General features: G+C 31.3%; 1 protein-coding gene across 37 annotated transcripts in view; it reads left to right on the top strand.

Moving 5' to 3' along the window:
- LOC123708877 (modifier of mdg4-like) overlaps positions 1–22,635 on the top strand; it is a 303,503-nt gene that overhangs the window by 31,311 nt on the left and 249,557 nt on the right. Inside the window, exon 5 of one of the 37 annotated variants that reach the window (XM_045659844.1) lies at positions 20,680–20,915. The exons of 29 other annotated variants lie outside the window; for them this stretch is intronic. In XM_045659844.1, coding sequence (XP_045515800.1) covers positions 20,680–20,900 — 221 coding nt within the window. In that variant the 3' untranslated portion in view covers positions 20,901–20,915. Of the gene's footprint in view, positions 1–4; positions 217–1,457; positions 1,667–3,466; positions 3,745–11,233; positions 11,476–11,932; positions 12,202–18,399; positions 18,579–19,969; positions 20,173–20,679; positions 20,916–22,635 lie in introns of those variants that run through there. 7 more of the 37 variants (XM_045659869.1, XM_045659871.1, XM_045659832.1 and 4 more) reach the window with 7 other exon arrangements.

The following is a 22,635-nucleotide window of genomic DNA, read 5'->3' as shown; positions in this document are numbered from 1 at the left end:
TTAGTTGCACAGATGGCGTTGTCCGCTCGCTTAAAGCCGATAATAATTCACGATGGCTGTCGATTTCTTCGCCAGAAAGTGTATAAGTATACAATTAGATGGGTCTGCGGGGAGAAGCGGAAGAATCACTGCAAAGCCTCTCTGGTTACGACAATGGATAATATTATTGTTAAATCCGTGGGATTTCATAACCATTTCTAACGGAGGACACATTCTATGTATTTAATTTGATCAATTCATTTTTATAACTCTAAAAGCAAACAAGGCAGTGTTGGCCTTTTTAATACTCGCTCTTACGATGTACCGGCATGCTTTAGACACAAGAAGACTGCGTGAGAGTTATAACCTAAGTGTCTATTAAGTAATGATGAACGAATACGAAACAGATGAAGAAATCACAGACGAAGACCAGCTCTGTAGTAGTATTATATCTATGGCAAACCGGAGTCCTGACTCCAACTGTTATGGAGTTGAAACCTGTAGGGATTCACGCTAAAAACGATATTATAGCGTTTTTAATAGTCTGAATTTGACTTTTAAAACTAAATACGTTCAAATTTCGCGGTTTAGTAGTTTTCCTAAAATGCAGAATTCTGAGCAGCGGCTACAAACTTCACCTTATTGGAAGTTATGTATATTTTATCTTTGTTTAATGAATAAGTTATGGTTGTTAAACGAACTTCTCGGGTCGTTTTCGGGCAATAATTAAAATTAATATTTTAATTTTATTAATATAATTTATTGCATTGAATGCAATGCAAATGTGTTCTAATTTTTTTACCAGTAATAAATATGTTTTAATTATGACCAGTAATAAACTGTGGTTGAAATGGAGTGGATCTTATATATTTTACACGAATTTTAAAAGCTTAATTATGACGTACAGTAAACCTAGATTAGCTAAATAATCGTTTAGTTACATTTATTTTTTCTTAGTAACGTAAGTAATAGGGACTAAACATTCAGTAGCTATTTTAAGTTTATAGTACGTTTATTAGTAATTTAAGGATTCTAATATTAAAACTAATAAAGTTACCTTTATAAATTATTTGGTTTAATTAATATTGACAACCGCACAGTGATCGTTATTAGAAATTTAACTTAATGTTATTTAACTCCGAAATACACTAAAACGCAAGAAATAAATAAGTTTATTTATATACATAATATGTATGGGGATACTATTTTACCCACGACTAAGGGTTTCGTTCAAATCGTTTGACATCAATCATATCGTAATCGGTTCACGGAGGGCGGAACTATGCCCGTACTTATACACAATTTTGCTGGCTGGCAACCCACTGGAGATCCTTCTGTTCATGGAAGGCGGTGACACTTACTCTCAGGTGAGCCTGCCTGTTTGCCCGTTTTATAAAAACATTTTTTTATATAACTTAGAGATAACTAAGGCTGTTGAAAATAGAAATTATACCTACTCAAGAAATTATACTTTTTAGAATTGCAAGTTACAATATCACGTCGTGGTAATCCCATGCTTATATACAATGGGTACAACTTTATCAGAGAGAGGATGAACAATAAGAGGGTCAGGTGGGTTTGCGGGAAGAAAAGGAGACGAGGATGTGTTGCAACTATAACGACGATGGAGAATAGTATAGTTAGAACATTCGGATACCATAATCATAGCTAGCATTTAGCCATATTGTGCCATTATATATTATATATTGAGCGACTTTGTATTAGGAAGAGTACTAGAGATATCTATCTTCCGTCCTCATCAATATATGTCATTAATACGTAACGTAGTTGGATTTAAACGTACAGGGAAGGAAATTGTTTATAAGATCTAAGAATACCGGAGGCCACTCTTATACTATGTAGTAGACAGTGGCCTTCAGTACCAGGATAGTACATAAATTGTAACTAATTAAAATACTTATAGATGTGATATAGGTCAATTTCATGTGAACAGAACTTGGATGCTTAATTTCTAAAGCAAAATATATTGAATGATAATTTTGTTATTTTTTTAATTCTTTAGTACGAATATATAATAAACGTAGTATTAACATTTTGTTACTGTTGCATTCCTTATTACATAAAATATAATTAATATTTATTAATAAAAAAATATTTATATTTGTGTGAAGTCAGCTAAAGCGGAAATTTTATATTTTCCTAATGTTACAATTACTTATGTAAATATAGGTTGTATGTATATAAAGATTTTGTAATATATATAAATATAACTCAATGATTATACATAAGTAGTGGTTGTATCAAATTTCTACAGTTTTTAATTATTTTATTGTATCTAAATAGTAATAATATTAAACGTATGTAGCACTGTTGATTGGGCAATTAAATGTTTGTAAGTTGTGTTTGAATTTTATATTTCCATTGTAGAAAACCGCCATCTATGGGTGGCAATACGTAGTGAAACGACTAAATGGTATCTGCTGTATAACTCGCGAGGGGGGTGCTTAGGCCAGTTTGATGAATATCAGATATACTCCCTTAGGGTCGTGTACAGAGGGATAAATTATATGTTTAACTGTGCTGTCCAGCGTTGATACAGTAATGTGTAATAAAGAGTTAATATGTATTTTTCAGATATTTCAATAGCATTGAATGGTTCACCGTCCAGAAAATTTTCTTTTCATGATTTGGTTATGGCCCTACACAACTGTTCAAATGATTAAGGTTTTATACGTATTTATATACATAACTAACTGTATGCCTTTTTTGATCAAACACTTTGCGAGTAGAAGAATTTTTCAAATTTGGAATAAGATGTTTACAGGCCATCTCAGGTGTATGGTGTCTTGTAAAAAATGCCACAAAGCATATCTTACAGGTAGTAAGATATGCTTTGTGGCTTGCTATGGCATGGTACTATGTTTTGACACAATGAGACATTAAGTTTTCAGTATTATAAAAATTCTAAACATAGGTAAATTAAATCTAATTTGCATTGGTATTATGTTGCATACTATAAGTGGGTGAAAGGCAAATGACAATAAATAGTGCCTTTGATGAAACTATACTTAACTAGGCTTAATTTTAAGGATACATTTAAATATATTATATACATGTATATAGCTGTTATTAGCTAGTCACGGAGTTCCTATATTTTTATTGACGAGCTCGCAAGCAGTGTGTAAGAAATTGTATTTTTATAGACTATGTTTAGTTTATATTTTAAAGCAACAAATAGGCGTTGAGAAAAGTATAATAGTTTAAAGTATTTAGTTTAAAAACATTGGGTTTAGGTTTGATAAAGAACATTCAAACCCCGTAATCCTAATTGGATTTGGATGAAAAAATACTTATATTTTTACTTACGTTTTGTTTTGCTTTAATTATGTTATTTTTATGATTAAATTAATAAAGCTTTCCTATTTATGTTTGTATTATTATTCAAAAATACATTTTAATCATAAAGTGTATCCATAAATATTTGTAAATATTTTCTTTACCAGAACTAAATTATATTTTTCTGCAGGGTACGAAATGTTAACTTGTGAGCCGCAACTTTCTGATTATATGACTCGACCGAAGGTAGAGTATGTTCAGAGCAAGCGAGGTGGACGGCAGCTGGTACGAGACGGCTACCGATACCATATGAAGAGGAGGAACAAATATGGTTACGTTACGTGGAGATGCATCCATAGAGGCGTTTGCAATGCCTATTGTGTTGTAGACAGTGACTCGAGACTCATGAAAGATATCTTTTTACACACTTGTCCCGCTAAAGGGGAATCGTAAGTTGTCAGTTATTCTAGATAATCAATGTGGGATTTTGACATAGCATTTTGGTTTATACAAGAATTTAAATTTATTCACAAATATGACTTGATGTGTCTAATAGACGTCCATACTATTTTTATAATTCAGCCGGCTGTACCAATTTATTAAGAACTGGTGTCTACAGCATGCTTTAATACAAAATAATGTATTATTTTTATAGCGATTTCACTTAAATCGATTTATAAAAATCTAGTTTGGTTACAGTTGAAAATAGTAAATATCGTGGGTTTGCAGTATAAAATGGTTGGTTGGCTATGGTTTGGTTTATATGTATGATTTCGCAGCTGTACTAGGATTATCCACGGGTATCGGTATCGTTTAACATCAGCTGAGCCTCCTGCTCGTTTCACCCCTGTTCAATATAAAAACCGAATATTGCGGTTCAAAGGGAATTGAGATGGTATTGATAAATCACAGTCAAACGGTAAGCGCCGTCTTTCTCGTCCTCAATTTTTCTTTCTTATCCTCTGTTTTGAAAAATATTTTATGACATAGTTGATTTAATTCTAATATGAAGGTCTGGTTTAGTATTTATTGGTTTGACATTTATTTGTGATATTCAATGAACAGTGCGATACGACTATTGAAATGAAGGTGAACATTAAATTAAAATTGTTTTTTGCTTTTGTTTAGAAAAACATCTCTTTAATTTAGGCATTAAGTTATCTATTGATTAGTTGAAACTTCTGTTAAGTATATTTTATAGTTCATTATATTTAACACGCATCTGCTAGAATGTTAATATGTTTGCCATCTTCGAATATTTTATCTTAGTTAACATGCTTTATATGTCTCTTGGCGTTTTTATAGTAATGATAACATAAAAGTTCTTAAAGATGTTGGAAGTTTAAGTTTTATAATACATCAGAAAGGTAATGTAAAATATTTTTTAATAAAACTTTAATATTACGTTCTGTTTTTGTCTACACATGTAATAACAATTGATTCTTATCTAAAGCTTATCACATCTTGACTCGGTGAATGCAGCTGGAATCACACAAATCCGTTAATAGCGACATGACCCCGTTTCTCCTGGATTCTTTTTAATATAAATAAAGTCTTAATCAAGGAAATTGAATTCTAATGATCGGTCCAATCCAGAGGTTATTTAAAGAATCAAAATCTTATCGCCATTTTCTACTATACTACTCTGTTTTTATCAAGTAAAAGTTAATGTATGAATTATTCTAAGGTTAACAACCTTTTATACTAACCCAATAGTAGCTTTGACTCACTTTGCTTCAATTCTCAATTGGTATCAATTTCTTACAAACAAGATATAACTGTGTCTTGTGGAAATTTTGTTTCAGAGTACATAACTGGTGATGATGAAGTTTTAATGATACCAACCCGTAAAAAGTACCTGATGATGGTGAATGGTTACACTTATTATCAAATAAATTACTCCGGGCATTGGGTTTGCTCCACAAAGGCTCGGACGAAATGTAAAGCCCGATTTCATCAGAGTCCTAAGGGACAGATAATTCACGCGGTATCTCGTCACACTCATCCCCCTGAGCCGAAGTCCATTCCTAATTATATCTCCAACAAAAAATTAACAATGATGTCGCTGTATCTCCCCAGTCATGAGAAAAGGGTTCGCCAAAATTGTAAAAAAAATATATTTAAAATACCGAAGTAATAAAAAATAATTGTTTCCAAATGTACGATTTTCGGTTAAAAAAATCATGGACTTGATAGAAATCGGGTATTGTTAAACTGTAATTATGTAAAAATGACAAAGGCTGTTGGTTGTAACATCTTCCTGTAAGTGATAATTAAATTCGGAGTAAGTAATTTAAAAATTATCTAAATTTTAATTACGTCAATGACTTAATAAAATCATTGTGGAATCATTAATATTTTTTTATTTTCAATAAATTTCCTGACGAAGATCGAGCCAGCAGAAATCAGACCACACCTGGGGCTCTGCGACCCAAAATGTAATGCAAATAAAATCCCTTTTAAATTTTTTATATCTTTTATTTTTCATAATGTTTCTGACAAATAAAAATCACAAACACACTGATAATACCCAAAAAAGCTTGGCTACTTTTCCTTCCCTTCCTCAAGAAGAAGCTTTCGTTGTGTATTAAATTGATAACATAGTAGATAATATTAAATAACTCACGGCATTAACTTTTTTACGGCTCTGACACTAACACGCACACTACAAAGTCAAAGGTTTGTCAACGCCTCTGCTCTGCTAGCCTCGTAATGTCTACAAGATACTTCTACCACTCCCTGTCCTGATACCAACCAAATGAAATAAGTAAAATAAATGTAACATTGAATATTTTAGATGGCGACAAAATTGTAACAATACCTACTCGTGGTGGCAAGTTCCTACTGATGATTAACGGATACACATACTCCCATATGACTAGTGTTTACTGGTACTGTTCGTCCAAGTCTCAAGGTTGTAAGGCACGAGTGAAGCGCGTTTCAGAAAATAACGTGGTTAAAATAATGACTGAGCATACTCATCCGCCGCCACAGTACTTTTATAAAAATGGAGTTTATATAAAGATATAGGAAAAAATTAAAAATAAACTTGGATAAGACAAAACGAAAGATTGGGCGTAGAACGGACGAGGAGAACTGGCAATACACTCTTTGCCACTCCGTTTGTTATGAGCTGAAACAAATACACCATGTTCCACATGACATCTTTAAGTAAATGATAGTTAATTTAAAAAAAAATGATTTGTCCTCTATCAGCAGTAGGCATGGTGAAATAGGGGCACGCACTTACATTCTCGTGGGAACAACATGCAAATATGTAGTCGAAAAACTAACTCACGAGTATGACGCATGGCCAGTCATCGGCCGCCTCGCCGTAATTTTGGGAGACAGACAACCCGACGCATGGACGACGCAGAGCACTTAGCTCGTTTTACAGATGATTAAAAATGACAACCGAATTGACTGGCCCAAAGCCGACGATATTGAGGGGGCAAAGCTGGCAAAAATTGTATGACGACAAATAATAAAATAGGATGGAAAAAGTTGGAGGACAACCGTACAGGGGCCGTATCTTAAAGTAATAAAATTGTAAACATATTTCTTTTTGTATAATGTATGTATATTAATTATTATTGATATAGTATAATTGAAGACATGTTAATTGATTTTCTTTCAATATTTTGGATACAGGTACAGGTTTAAAATATTGATGAAATTCGTTCTAAGTTAAGTGAACTCACCATGAGTTGCCCGATCATTATGCTACCTATTCCTTGGTTAAACGAAGAACGCACAGTTGCTTGCTATAGATAAAACATACTGTAGTTATTCATACATTTTGCGGTTCTAAAATACGTTTTGTAAATTCTGAAGAGTTGTTTGGTTGTTTTGAAATTTTGAATTAGCACAAGCCGTGTTAATTCATAACTTCATCAGTATCACCTTGATAGCTGGAAATCTTTTTGACTTTGTACCTTCTTTTGCGAACTTGCAACTTTAGAAACGACTCCTAATGCAGGTCTTCCATGGAAGATATGATCTCCAATTGATTAAAGAAAGAGTATACTCCTCCCTCAAAGGCAAATGTGTGCCCTCTTCTAAAAAGTGTATGTTTATATATATATTCCTCAACAATATAGGATGAATAATAAAGTGATTTACTATGAGTTCCGCTCAATACGTGTATTAACTGACATAAATTGTTTTAGCTAATGTTGAGATTATTAAGATACCGACGCCTAGTGGTAAATTTCTATTGATGGTTGATAGATACATACAACCAAAATAATGGGATTCACTGGCTTTGTTCGTCATTCAAGACTCAAAAGTGTAAAGCTCGGATTCGTTATTCTGAAGACACTGTATTTAAAGTTAAAACGGACCATACACATCCACCGCCGAAGTACTTACACCGACGTGGAATGTATTTTAAAGTGTAAGATATTGAAAATTAAAGTTTTGTCAATATTTATCATTATATATTGTGTGTTTCAACCGAGATACCTGGAGTTCTTTGGAGGAGGCCTTCACCTGTGGAAGGGTTGTTGCAAAATAATTGGGAAATAGATATATAAAAAATAATTAGTATAATTTTCTTTTACTTAAAACTTTCGTTACATATATATTGTAATTAATAGTATTAAGTATTCGAGTTAAGAAATAAATAGGCCTTGTTATTTTTTATTTAATACTTTTTTTTATTTATTATTGTGTGTTTAAATGCATTATGAAATAAATAAAGCTTATTATCGCATATTAATGCATTAAAGTCATTTATATTAAGTGTTTGAAAAGCATATAATTTCCTACTAAAATTATAACAATTATCTATTGTGATTCATTCAAAAAAATTACAAAAACTTTTACCTTTTTTTTTACATTTTAGAAGAAACCCATCCATAATTCGTATTTCTTAGAATGCAATTTTTTTATCCCTTACACCTGGAGTCGGTATGGGCCAGCAGTTCTGTAAAGGTCATTCAGTTCTTCCCATTGCCGTTTCACTTGTCCCGTCGGCTTTTATTTATATGTATTTTGTCATCGATATCAAAATAAGCACTGATTCACTGGAAGATTATTTGTTTGGCAGTGTTTCGGTGTACACTAATATATTAATATAATATAATAATTTGCCCCGTTTCTCCATTCGTAATAAACAAAGTTTTTGAGAGTTTTCTTTCATGAGCCAATTTCTTTGCTGCCATCATTTAAAGCTTTAACCATTGTTTGTAGTTAGTGGCATGTTTCTGACAAAAGGATTAGGAAGAAGTCATCCTCATAACGGTAGTGGCTTAGGTTATGCGTAGGTCAGCGTTTTTCCTGTTCAGATTATTGTTTACAGAATTGTGTTTTGGGAAAAATTAATAAATTATATATGAGATTACTTTCATTGACTTACCGCAGATAGTGTCGTTTTTATGTCTATGCGCATCCAATAAGTAAGAGCGCACATACGGTTACAGGGGAAAAACACTGAAATTACTAGAGATCAAAATCGAAAAACATAATATGTTCTTGAATAAAATTCGTCTTGAATAAGAATATATTGACTAGATTATAACGAAGTCTATCTAACGAACCTAATGAAATGGACTATGACGGTCTTAATAAATAAATTGTTATAATAACAACGTAGAAATTACGTTTTAAAACATAGTTATTTTATTTTAGGTACGGATGAGATTATCAAAATACCGACGCCCGGTGGTAAATTTCTGTTAATGCTTGATGGATACACATACTCCCAAATAAAAGGGAAACATTGGTATTGTTCTTCCAAGCAACTGGGCTGTCGGGCACGAGTGCGTTACTTTGAGAACACCCTCATTAAAGTTAATACATCGCATACGCACGCAAGACCAAAATACATTTACTTCAATGGGACATATACAAAAGTGTAATTGTAAAACAATTGGTTTACTTCATCTTTTAATTTAAAATAAACTAATTCACGAGTTTCACCTAACCACGTAGGTTGTTAAAAACGTAGGTTGAAATCTAGTATTTGTAACCATGGTTACCATATTATTCATATATTAACCCAATTGACGAATAGCTAACCACTTTTATAACGTCAAAAATATAGGTTAAAATGCAGTAACTGTTACTATGGTTACGCTATTATTCCTAAAATAACCTAATTGATGAACGTTAGCAAACTACTCCCTCAGAAACTTAGGTTAAAAAGAAGTATTTGTAACCATGGCTACCATATTATTCATATATTAACCCAATTGACGAATAGCTAACCACTTTTATAACGTCAAAAATATAGGTTAAAATGCGGTATTTGTTACCATGGTTACGATCTTATTCCTAAAATAACCTAATTGACGAATCTTATCTAACCATTTTTATGACGTTTAAATTATAGGTTAAAATTCAGTATTTGTTACCATGGTCACGATCTTATTCCTAAAATAACGTAATTGATGAATCTTACCTAACCATTTTTATAACGTTTAAAATATAGATTAAAATGTAGTATTTGTTACAATGGTTACGATATTATTCCTAAAATAACCTAATTGATGAATCTTACCTAACCATTTTTATGACGTTTAAATTATAGGTTAAAATTCAGTATTTGTTACCATGGTTACGATATTATTTCTAAAATAACCTAATTGACGAATCTTATCTAACCATTTTTATGACGTTTAAATTATAGGTTAAAATTCAGTATTTGTTACCATGGTTACGATATTATTCCTAAAATAACCTAATTGATGAATCTTATCTAACCATTTTTATGACGTTTAAATTATAGGTTAAAATTCAGTATTTGTTACCATGGTTACGATATTATTTCTAAAATAACCTAATTGATGAATCTTACCTAACCATTTTTATAACGTTTAAAATGTAGGTTAAAATGCAGTATTTGTAACCGTGGTTACGATTTTATTTCTAAAATAACCTAATTGATGAATCTTATCCAACCATTTTTATAACGTTTAAAATGTAGGTTAAAATGCAGTATTTGTTACCGTGGTTACGATTTTATTTCTAAAATAACCTAATTGATGAATCTTATCCAACCATTTTTATAACGTTTAAAATGTAGGTTAAAATGCAGTATTTGTTACAATGGTTACGATATTATTCCTAAAATAACCTAATTGACGAATCTTACCTAACCATTGTTATAACGTTTAAAATGTAGGTTAAAATGCAGTATTTGTTACCGTGGTTACGATTTTATTTCTAAAATAACCTAATTGATAAATCTTATCCAACCATTTTTATAACGTTTAAAATCTAGGTTAAAATGCAGTATTTGTTACCATGGTTACGATATTATTTCTGTATAAATGAATAGTAACACATGCGCGTTTTATAATAAGCACAAATGAAAATTATATAACCTTAATTTTCCTCGGTTAGACAAAGCCAATTGAGTTGCCAATATGTTGATATAAGATTTTATAAACTAAAAATAATCAAAGTGTAATTAAATAACTGGACAGAGCTGATGCGTTTCTCGCTCAACGAATAAGTCTCGTAATACAGATACTGCCACAGGGTCCACACTTTTTAAATTGTGTTAATTTTCTTTTTATTATTACTATATAGGTTAAGACAATTGTAAATACAGTATATTTGATTCTTATGAGTACAAACAAAGATATGGTTTTAATTTAAACTGATAAATATTTCATTTAATAACTAATGTGTAATGGTTTTAATTTTCATTTATATGTAGTATGTTGGATGTAGATTTTTAGGTACGTGAAGACGGAGGTTTACTGCAAAGAATTATTGTATCTGTTCAAGAAATATACTCCATCTATGAACCGATCTAATTAAGGTATCAATCTATATTTAAGCTTAGTTTCTCCTTTTAAATATAGAGGGTTATAAGTATCATTCTTGTAGGAATTTTCGAGGTCAGCAATAGAACTCTGGGAAAAAGCAGAGATCGGAACAGATTATATAATTTTATTATAATGCATTCCGGGATTATTTATGACGTTTAAATAATATTATATTACAGATGATGAGATTATAAAAATACCTACGAAAGGTGGTAAATTCCTGTTGATGCTTAATGGCTACACATACTCTCATAACAACGGTCTTCATTGGTATTGTTCATCTAAGTTACAAGGCTGTAGGGCAAGGCTGCGGTATTACGGGGACACAGTGATCAAAACGTCAACAGACCATACACATTCACCTCCCAAGTACTATAACAAAAATGGAGTGTATATTAAGTTATAAATCTTCTTTTATGTATAAAAGCGAAGGGTTTTAGGACCTAAACCATTTCATTAATGTATTTTATATTTTGTATACACAGTGCAACGTATTTATTCCACCATTAAATACAATTAAAAAAAAAACCATAAATTGTTACACAGATAAGAAAACTTAAAAAAATAATATGCCTGATGTCTCACTGAAATAAATTTAGTGAACAAATAATAATGAAAAGGGATTTATTTGTTTTAGAGTTGCGATAAAGAAAAAATCTGTATTATTTTTAACAGTGTCCGTACTATCTGATCAAAACTGATTCATATATGCAAACGAATCTAAAAGATCTAACTAAATTTGAATAAATAAAAATAGCAAACATAAAAGCTCCATTCTTGGATTTTAAATGAATAACAAAAAAAATTCGAACTAAGTTCGAATTCGAGGTACTTATGTTCCGATAAGTTTTTTTAATGATTCATGTAAAAATTTGCAGACACCAAGATAAAGAGGCAAGACGAGAACGAGTTTATAAAAATACCGACTCCTGGTGGTAAATTTCTATTGATGGTTGAACGATACACATACTCTGCGATTAAAGGTAATTGGTATTGCTCGTCCAGGTTGCAGGGCTGTAAAGCAAAGGTCAAGCTCACCTCGGACAATAGGCTTCTCAAAATTATGACGATACATAGTCATCCTCCGCCAAACTATTATTGTAGAAATGGAACATATATCAGAATAAAATAAGTTTAATTTTTTTAATTTTTTTGTTTTACACATTTATTTAAGAAATGACATAAGAGCATGACGTATAGACTATAGACCCGAGCTGTAACGCAAGTTCCGCTCTGTACATCCAGAGAAAACAATGTCTATGATGAGAGAACGTTGATAAAAAATAAGTTGAAGAACTTTTTGATATGCATTTGTTACAATATAAATCACAGTGGTTTTGTAACAACACCCCATGATTTAGATTAGATTAGCTTATATAATAAATAATTTAAAAAAATACATTCAAAGTTATGGCAATGTAATGTTAATTTAGAATAAAACGTGTTTTTCTCCAGGTTATATTTTTCATTTGTGTTTTCGTATTGTAATTGTGAATGTTGTTAAGTTTTCAAGTACTTAGGTCGTGTGTATGTTTTTAGTATTGAATATAGTAAACGCGTACTGAGGCTTCGGGTCATAAATCATATTTATCTCTGTCTCGCTCGCACTTACCGGTCTTATGGAGGTGTGTAGTGATATGCGTAGAAGTGCATATAGATATATAGAGATAGGTACGATCAATATGCTAATGTTAAGTATTAATAGTATTAATTATTTATTTTTTTAATTGAGGCAAGCTTTTTTCTTTCAATTCTTTTAAAAACAGGAACACTGTGAATTACAGCCGGAGCCTAAGCGTTGATGGCACCATTTAATTTCTTCCAAATACGTTAGAAAATAAATTCTTCATTAATATTGTGTAACGAAGCGTAAGTACTTTAATGAGTATGATAACAAAAAAATCTTTAATTTATAAAAAGACACCAACCGACTCTAAGTACAAAAAACAAATGCCTATCCCTTTTTAGAAATAATTATAAATAGTGCAATTCTTGTCAATTCAGCCAGTTTGAAGTAAATATACCCGTCTCGCATGCAATAACATTCACGGTGCGCAAGACACGCGTAATTGTCGCTTCTTTGAGTAAATTTGTACGCGCTCGAGGCACTGCAGTAATTGAGACCGCTTACCACTCCGAGTGTTTGGCGTACGCAGCCCCAGTCTTTAAAACATTTCCGCATCAAATAAACTACATAGAAGGACCTTAAAAAAATATAAAACCTATATATAATACCTCCTTAAAGAGGTAAAGCCTCTGAATTGTCATTGCTAATGAATACTTACTAACAAATACGGTCCCGTAATTATGTAAAGATGCCAATTTCGGTCGAGTTTCTATTGACGTTCATCTAAACTAAAAATTCTTTTACTCAAGTATCTGGTAAGTGAATATTTTCAGTGCCGTACACAAATGAACCGTTTAACCTGTTACTAAACATTTCGCACCAATTATTTGAGTAATATTTAGCCTTGTTCTTAAGCTTATTATTTCCTAACTAATCCGTCCTTCATGAAAAAGCATACCAATTTTAAAAAGTTCCATGGGCGGCGTTTGTACCATATAATAATAAAAAAATCAGTAAGCAAACAAGAAGCCATTGTTATGCAATGTTACTCATATTTTACGTTTTCAGGCAGTGTAATTGTAAAGATACCGACACCAAATGGTAATTTTCTGTTGATGATTGATGGTTACACATACTCCCAACATAGAAACATTTACTGGATTTGTTCGTCCGCTAAGAGGAAAGGCTGTAAGGCTCGTGTTCATTATTTTGGTGATCGAGTGGTGAAGTGTAAATCAAACCATACCCATCCTCCGCCAAGGTACTGTTGCCGAAATGGGGTATATATAAAATATTAAAGATTCATCTAGAAGACAGAGTTTATCTTAGATATTTAGGTCTTAATAATATGATTAATAATATGACATGCATATGATTATTTTAGGCCGTTTAAGTTTTATAATTATTATATATTTACATTAAGGGTTTATTAAAATTTGTTTTATCTAATAGATTTACGTTACATACAAGTCTGTAATAAATTTAATTGGTTTTGTGATAACCATAATTCAAACCCCATATTTATTAAATCTTCTATCAATAAGAGAGAAAAGAACCTCATAGCAGTTCTATACGTTATAAACATAAATTAAAGTAAGTAAAACGCAAATATATAATTATATTGTTAATATAATGGTTGGTTCTTTTTGATTTACTACGACTACGACTTTAATGAATACAAACTTCAAGATAGAAACAGTTTCGTCGAAGACTTGTTTAATAACAAAGTTTTATATTTCTTTAAATGGTTTCAGATGAGATTATAAAGATACCCACACCTGGTGGCAAATTCCTAATGATGCTCGATGGATACACATACTCCCAATATAGAGATGTTTACTGGTACTGCTCGTCCAAATTTCAGGGGTGTAAAGCACGGGTTCGTTATACTGGGGATGAAGTGGTCAAAGTTATGACGGACCACACTCATCCACCGCCGAAGTATTACTGCAAGAATGGCGTTTATATAAAGCTATAAAAACCTTTGTTTCTATTGAATTACACTCTATACATAATGATATTACACAAAAAGCTTATAGTACTAGTAGTAGTCGCCTCTACGGCGTAGACCTTTCCTCGTCACCCTATCTGTTAGTAACCTCATCCATTCTAGGCCATGGTCTCTATGGTATATGGTAAATGTAACTCTTCACCTACTCTTTGGTCTATTTTGTTCGTGTGCGAGATTAAGGAAGTGCGTTTCCTTAATTGTATTGTAAAGCTAACTTATTTGTTATATCATTTAATTTTATATACAAAGCATATTGTTTTGATATCCTTTGAATTTCGGATAAAAACATGTATCTTTGCGTAAAAGAAAAAATCGAAAATATCGACCATTACGTTGAGAAGTTTCCAGATGACCCCAAATTTCTGTATCTGGTTAAAGTGCTTGTATTTTTTTAATGTTTCAAATAAATATATATATATATATATATATATTACTTTCTTATGGGCAAAGTCTTATGAGACATACCCGACAAACATATGTTTCAGGTCTAAGACATGCCGAGTTCTTCCCATAGTTTACAATTTTATTTTACATTGTGGATGTAGAAGGTTTTTTAATATTCAGTGAATATATAAATATATATGTATTTGCTTACTAATTATACATCGAGGACTTATGCAACTATATCTACAGTACCCGACGGTAAATATTGACGGAAACTAATTTACACATGCCTCAATTATTACATTTATGGTTTATCACAATTTCAATTAAGACATACTTTATTCATAGACATAGACATAACATTTATTACTAACAAAACTCACACACAGAAACACATATAATAACAATAATCAAAATAAATAAAAAAAAATAATAATAGAGATATAACAATTTGTTTTTAAAGAAAAAGGTTTAATTGTGTAATGCGGGTGTGCTGTGGTTGTAATTGGCCCTGGTAGCAGAGTTGTTCCACAGCGCTGGTCATTCTGCCATAGACCACAGCAGCTAGTTTGCGCCTCATTCGCAAAAAAAACAAATAAGGGTTTGTTTCCTTCTTATAATAACTGTTCTGTGCATACTAATGTTTTTGTAAAAAGCATAAACGTTTTGATTGAATGAATAGAAATGATCTAAAATAAATTTTGCCTTTCCCAGAAAACGATGAGGTTGTCATGATTCCATCTTCAAGGAGTAATAAAAATCTATTAATGCTTCACGGCTATACGTATTCGCAAAGAAATTATGGTCCCCATTGGTATTGCTCATCTATCCAGAGCCAAAAGTGTTCAGCACGTTTGCGCTATTTCAATAATAAATTGGACAAAATTATCACAGATCATAACCACCCACCACCGAAATACTTATGTAAAAATGGTAAATATATTAAGCTGTAAGTTTTCAATGACGTATACCTTTTCACTTACTTTCTTAGGTACGCTTAGGTCCTTATTTAAATCAATTAAATCAGTTTAATTTCACTATTTTAACAAAAATATTTCGTCTCATTCCGTCTAATTATGTTATCGCTGTAATGAAAAGAGATTAATTAGGACTTTAAAACGGTGCATTTAGTTTTAAATGAATGTTTGTATTCTCTAGTATGCTTTATAGATAAAGTTAGCTTTGATACTAAAGTGATATGTTTTGTTTCATTATCCTTTATATTGCGTATTGTTTAAGTGAAGTGTATCATTAATATGTGTTGTTGATAGCTGTTAAGTTCTATTCAGCTTTGATTTAAGTGGAAATATCGTTTTGATTAAATTTGTATGTATAATCGTCGATTTTTCCTAAAATTGTAACTAACCTAACCTAAACCAGTTCAGGTTACAAAGATAATGGGATGGTCGAAATATAAATATTAATTACATAACATACAAATGTAATTGCAGTCAAAAAGTAAACAGCTTCGTTTATGCGTTAAAACTATTTTTAGTTTACAAAGAACAAAATTTTATCTCTTCCCTGTATGTATATTTTAGAAATGTCCTTATTCGTTCAAAAAAACAAGAAATAAATATTTTTAAGTCAACTAAAATGGACCACTGTCGAAGTAGACTTTGAGAGAAATTGTCTGTGCCAAAATTTAATCTGGAATTGTATAGGAGAAACACCTTTTGTATGTCAATCAAGGTTTATAATAATTTACCAAAAACGTTCAAAGATCTTCCTACTACAGTTTTAAATAATCGACTTAAAGTACTACTTTTGAAAAATTATTCGCGTGAAACATTGTAATTAATATTAATTTTATAACGTACTGATATATTTTAATAATGTGATAGAGAATTAACTATAATGACATAATTACTTACATACATACTTTCACGGTAACTTCTATTCTACCTTTTAAGACAAATTTGCACGCCATTATGTGTGGCAGAATAAACGTACTTTAGATTCTACCACCATAACATTTTTGTGCCATATTCTTGCAAATAAATTATTATTATTATAAAAAATAATGAAGTGTATATTTTTGGCACTTGACTTCGTATTAAATCTTACTTGTAATTGGATAAACTATACAAGTCAAAGAGTTGGTATTATTTAAGCCATCCTAATTTTAACCAATACGATTTTTCATTTAATTCTTTATTTTTTCATATTATGTTCCGGATATTATGAAATATTTAAAACGGACCCGAAAGTGCAGATTAGATTCGCTACTTTTCAATGTTTCATACATATACATATTATGTACTTTATCGGTTTTTCAAATGGTTTCGCGTATAAAATAATTTATCGAAACTAGTGGATTCGATGCAGATATCGGTTGATAGGTTTTATACCCTTATGTACAGGATAGTTGAATGATTATTGCATTAATTATGGTTTAATAGATTCTATGTATGTGAAACATGATTTAAAATAAACTGATGCTATACAATTGTGGAATGTTATGCTAAATTGCTTATGTGTTGCAGATATACAATTCATACCGACGGAAAAAGGGAAATATATCCTTGTTTTAAAAGGTTTTACGTATTCACAAGTTGGGGGGCGCTTCTTCTATTGCTCATCAAAGCACATGGGATGCAGAGCAAGAGTGAGGCTAATTTCGGGAAAACTAGTCGCTTCATCAGATGCTCATAACCATGCTCCTCCGTCGCACGCAAGGTGTGGAAATGGTGCATTCGTACCGCTGCGTCCACGGTCGCAGGTTCTACCCGTCTCCTCAATTGCAGCCTCAATACTTCCGTCGCCGCTTTTATCACCCCGAGCCGCTTCGCTGGCTCTTCATGCGCTCAACTTTCCTAGAATTGCTCCTAAATTTGATCTCTGGAATCGCACACCTCCTGAGGAGAGAAAAGATTAACTAATTGGATAGTTTGTTATTATGAGACATTTTACCATTAAATGGAACGTGTGTTAAAGTTTTGAAGGATGACATCAGAGTGTTAAAGTTTTTTATGATCTCGAAATTTTTAGTGCTACAAAAGCTCCGCTGTAAACCTAGGCTAAGCTTTAAGTGATAATATCAACGATACGTAAATTTGGTGATACTTTATAATGAGCCTTATATTCATTGTATACAACAATTTTTATACTTACATGTGTTATTTTTCTTATAGTTTGTATATATTTATTGTATTGTTTTAAAAATATAGACTGCTTTTTATTAAATACGCTTTAATCTTTGATATTTGTAATCTTTGGAACCACTTTCCTGAATTTGCTACTCCCTTTATTGACTCAGGTCTGGATCAAAATTTATTTAGGTAAATATTTGGACGCCTTAATATATAACATAACTACCACATTCTAGTAAACAAATTCCTCAGCTTATGGGATTGGTATAAATTTATTAGCTCTTTTTTCAGATTCTTCTCAAGGCGAAGAATTTGTATTAGGCATATATAGATATAAAAAGCAACACACAAATGAAAGCAGAATATCTTGGGGATGCGTGGAAACTGATTGTTTGGCAACAATAATAACCTGTTATGGGAAGATTATCTGGTCATCTATGAAACATAATCACTAAAATATTTAGTACAATATTTAATTTCGTAAGATGCCTTTGAGTAGATTAACACACTGGCTGACTCGAAGTCTCAGCAGTTATTATCATTATTTTTATATTAATAATTTAAATTATTGTTCGGCGAATAGGTAGATGAATTATAGTATTGTCTTTTATTAACATAACTTTTACACATTTAAAGAAAACACTTTTTTAACGGATTTATTACGGATTATAAAGTTTATAATAATACATAGCTACAATCCGTTAAAAAAAGTGTTTTTAGAAGAATTATATCAATGTTTTTGTAAAATGTATTTATATATATCTCGTTAGTTATCGATTTAAATTTATCATTTGTTTTTGACTTTAGAAAATAAATAGTAATGTATATTTTCAGTTTTGAAATAACAATATTGTGAAAAACTAGATTCGGTAATCCTATTATATATGGCAATTATAAATTAACAAGAAACAAAAATATTTTCCAGCGGTGAATAAGATTATTGAAGTTTCAAATGAAAAATATTTACAATTATAAAAGTAGTAGAATAACAAAAAAAACTTGTTATGGAATTACATCGATCGTACACAATATTTATTAACATTGGTACTTCTGAACAAGCTCAATCATAAAACATAAAAACTTGCAAAGCTTGCTTCTTGTCAATTATGAATTGTTAGATGTGTGATATATGGAGAGTAAGTGATATTGTTGTCACGTCGTAGCAGCTTAGCACTATTCTACCAGGAAGCAACGCGTTTCGGTTTCTGTAACAATAATATTATACTATCAAAGAAATTAACGTTTGGCCCCATCAGACTAACTAACTAACGGTATAAGGACACAATTTGCAAAGCAAATTTATTTAAGAATCGCTTAATTTTTTCTACTTTATACTTAACAATAAACTTAATTATTTCTTAAGTATTTACAAAAAAAGGGAATAAATGTATCTAAAACGCCTTGATTAGGATCCAACAGAAAATTTGTTATAGATATTTGAGATAGACCTTAAGTTAAATTCTTTCACACACACACATGCTTAAGTTTTATTTTGTTGATTGTATTTTGTTTGTCAATTTAGTTTAGTCATCTCTTGTGTATTTTATATCCGAAGATGGAGACCTGTTTTTACTATCTTTAGTCGTATTATAGACCTATCGCAAAGGTGGTCATTGCCTGCAGCATGCTTTAACTTTCTACATGTTTATGATGAAAGCAATAATGTGTAGAGACGAACAAACTATATATATATTCGTCTTTGTATTGAATTATTTAGGCATATATGTGAATTAATAGTTGTTTCCAAATATTTATTTTTCATTTAATTAAATTTTATAAATAAATCTTTTTTTATTAATTATCCTTATAGTTTAAGTAGATTTGGTTTTATAAAGTTTTAATGATTCTATAATTTTTTCAGAGCCTGTGTTTAGTCTTTCTCAGAGGGGAAATTTAGTGGTTCAGATAGGTGACTGGCGTTTTAATAAACATGCTTCTTGGGGGTCCAAAGTACGCTGGTCTTGTGTTAAGAAGAAATCTGGTTGCACTGCGTCTCTCACTACAGTGGACAATGTTATCGTTAAGACTATTGGAATACATAATCATTAGCATTTACGTATATGCAACCATGTTTATGTGTATAGCCCGACGTAAAAATAATCAAATGCTGTTTTTATTAATTATAAGGTTATTTAACGAGAGTTATATATAATCATTTTATGTAGTATAAATAAAATCGCTATCTATACGATTAGTTCTTTTCAACTACGCTGTTCTGTTTCGACGAGCAATACTTAATTTAAAGCAATTTTAAAGCAATTATAGATGTTAGTGTAGCATTACAGCTGTATCTAGAATATGAATTATTATCATTGACAATTTATCTATGAGCATGTTTGTAATCTGTGTTTAATGTTTAACACATTCTTTGTTATGATAGTTATTAAGTTTTCACTTTGTAGTGCTTAATTAACTAAATAAAGTCTCCAAAAGTTAAAAAGAATCTTATTGAACATGTAAATGTGTGTGTTGTGTTTAATGGTAATTAAACTTAAGATGGAGAACTGGGACATCAAGTGAAGCATCTAATGTAATGACTACTACACCTATTAACTACACATCATGTTACAGATTTGAATCCAGTGTTTGCAAGGTCCCAAAGAGGAAACCCTGTGATCATGATAGGCAGGTATCGTTTTAATAGAGTCAACAAGTATGGAGACAGAACGAGATGGGTCTGTGTTAAGGCGAAGTCGGGCTGCAGAGCGTCGCTACATACAATGGATAATGCGATAGTACGAGTTTGGGGATTCCATGATCCAGCAGCACATACCACAGCGAACAGATTCTGAAAGTCGTTACTATTTTCTATTAAAATAATTTAATATCGACGTGGTCATGTAACAGGATGATATTCCTGTCTCTTACCTATTGATAACGATAGACGGTGACGACATGCTGTTGTTAATGTATACGTAATACCTTTCACACGTGTGTGACTATTGAATCTCGGCTGACCTATGGCTTTATTTCATAACAAATTAAATTAGTATAATTACATTGTTTGACTAAAGAACTATATCTCATACTTAAAAGGTTTTAGAAGCCTAACTTTAAGAGTGTAATTTTACTTATTTAACTTTTAAGTACAACGCATTGTTCCTATAAATACTATCAGCTGTACAGTACTCCCAAATGAATGCGCATACAGTACAACAGTAAACATTCGTCGTCGGCGATCGCCCGAATTGTTTTCGATTCTGTACACATGATATTGACTCCTATATCTTGAGAACAAAGTCCAAAATGCAAGTGCATTGTTTAGGGCTCTTACGATGCAAAGATTCGTTTGTTTCCGGGATTACGAACACTGGCAAAAATCTGAATGCGTGTTATTAATTTGGGAGTACTGTATTTATACATTTTATAAGTGATCGAACCACATACACAATGGTAATAAATAGTAGTAGGTTGAGATATCAATAGTTTTTTCTATGATACATCCATAAAATGCCATCAGGACCAATATGTTATGACATTAATATAAAAATATATATTAAGTTTAATTTGCTTAATTGATGTATTAGTAGTCTGTAATTGCTATTTAGTTTTCGACATTTGTAATGATATTATTGCACCGGGTTAAGGCAAATTAACTTTAAAAGACATTATCGAAAACCAATATACTTAATGCCTACCCACAAATTTCTTGAAATTTAATTTTTTGTAATAACTGTTAAATTAATATACGAACTTATGATAGTTTTCCAAAAAAATAAAAGCAATAATGTAATGACGTTTGGATTAGAAATTTCTTATGAATTGTATTTAAAATAAGTCGGAGAAGAGTCCTATGAAAGTTAGATATGCTAGACCTCTGACTTTCTACTTTGTACCAATAGTTCAATGACGAAGAATGACTAAGAATACTAGATACTGATTCGTTACTATGGTTACGATGTTACTTCCGTATTAAATGGTAACCATGGTAACAGATATGTTTATCTTTCGTCTAACTTTATAAAAACGCTTATACAGCTTTGATATTTTATGTCCACTAGCGCGAGGTACAATGTACCATAATGTCTATGTAGTCATATACATACATAAATAAACATTACATCATATAAAAAATAACCTAGCCTTTGGCGACCACGAAAGTTTTGTTTCATAGATGGAATGTAAAACATATGTTAATATAATTTGAACTTAATTATTGATGTATCAATTCGCAAATGGATAGATTTCCTAAAGCAGTTTTTACCGCGCCACTATGTGGAACCAGTTGCCCTCTAAACTATTTCCTAAATTCGACTTAGGGTCTTTCTAGAAAAGAGCATACCAATTATTAAAAGGCCGGCGACGCACTTGCAAGCTGGCAATGTGAGTGTCCATGGGCGGCGGTATCACTTAACATCAGGCGAGCTTCCTGCCCGTTTGCCTCCTATTACATAAAACAAAGAAAGCACATTCCTTGACTAACATATATGTTTATAAATAAGATTGTATGCAGTTCTGTTATCATGCAAACTAATGGCGGACGCGTACGTATTGCGTTAAAATACGATAAGTTGACTTGTAGGTTTT

This window comes from Pieris brassicae, chromosome 4 (assembly GCF_905147105.1).
Source record: "Pieris brassicae chromosome 4, ilPieBrab1.1, whole genome shotgun sequence".
Taxonomy (NCBI): Eukaryota; Metazoa; Arthropoda; class Insecta; order Lepidoptera; family Pieridae; genus Pieris; species Pieris brassicae.
This window is presented reverse-complemented; position numbering and strand designations above follow the sequence as displayed.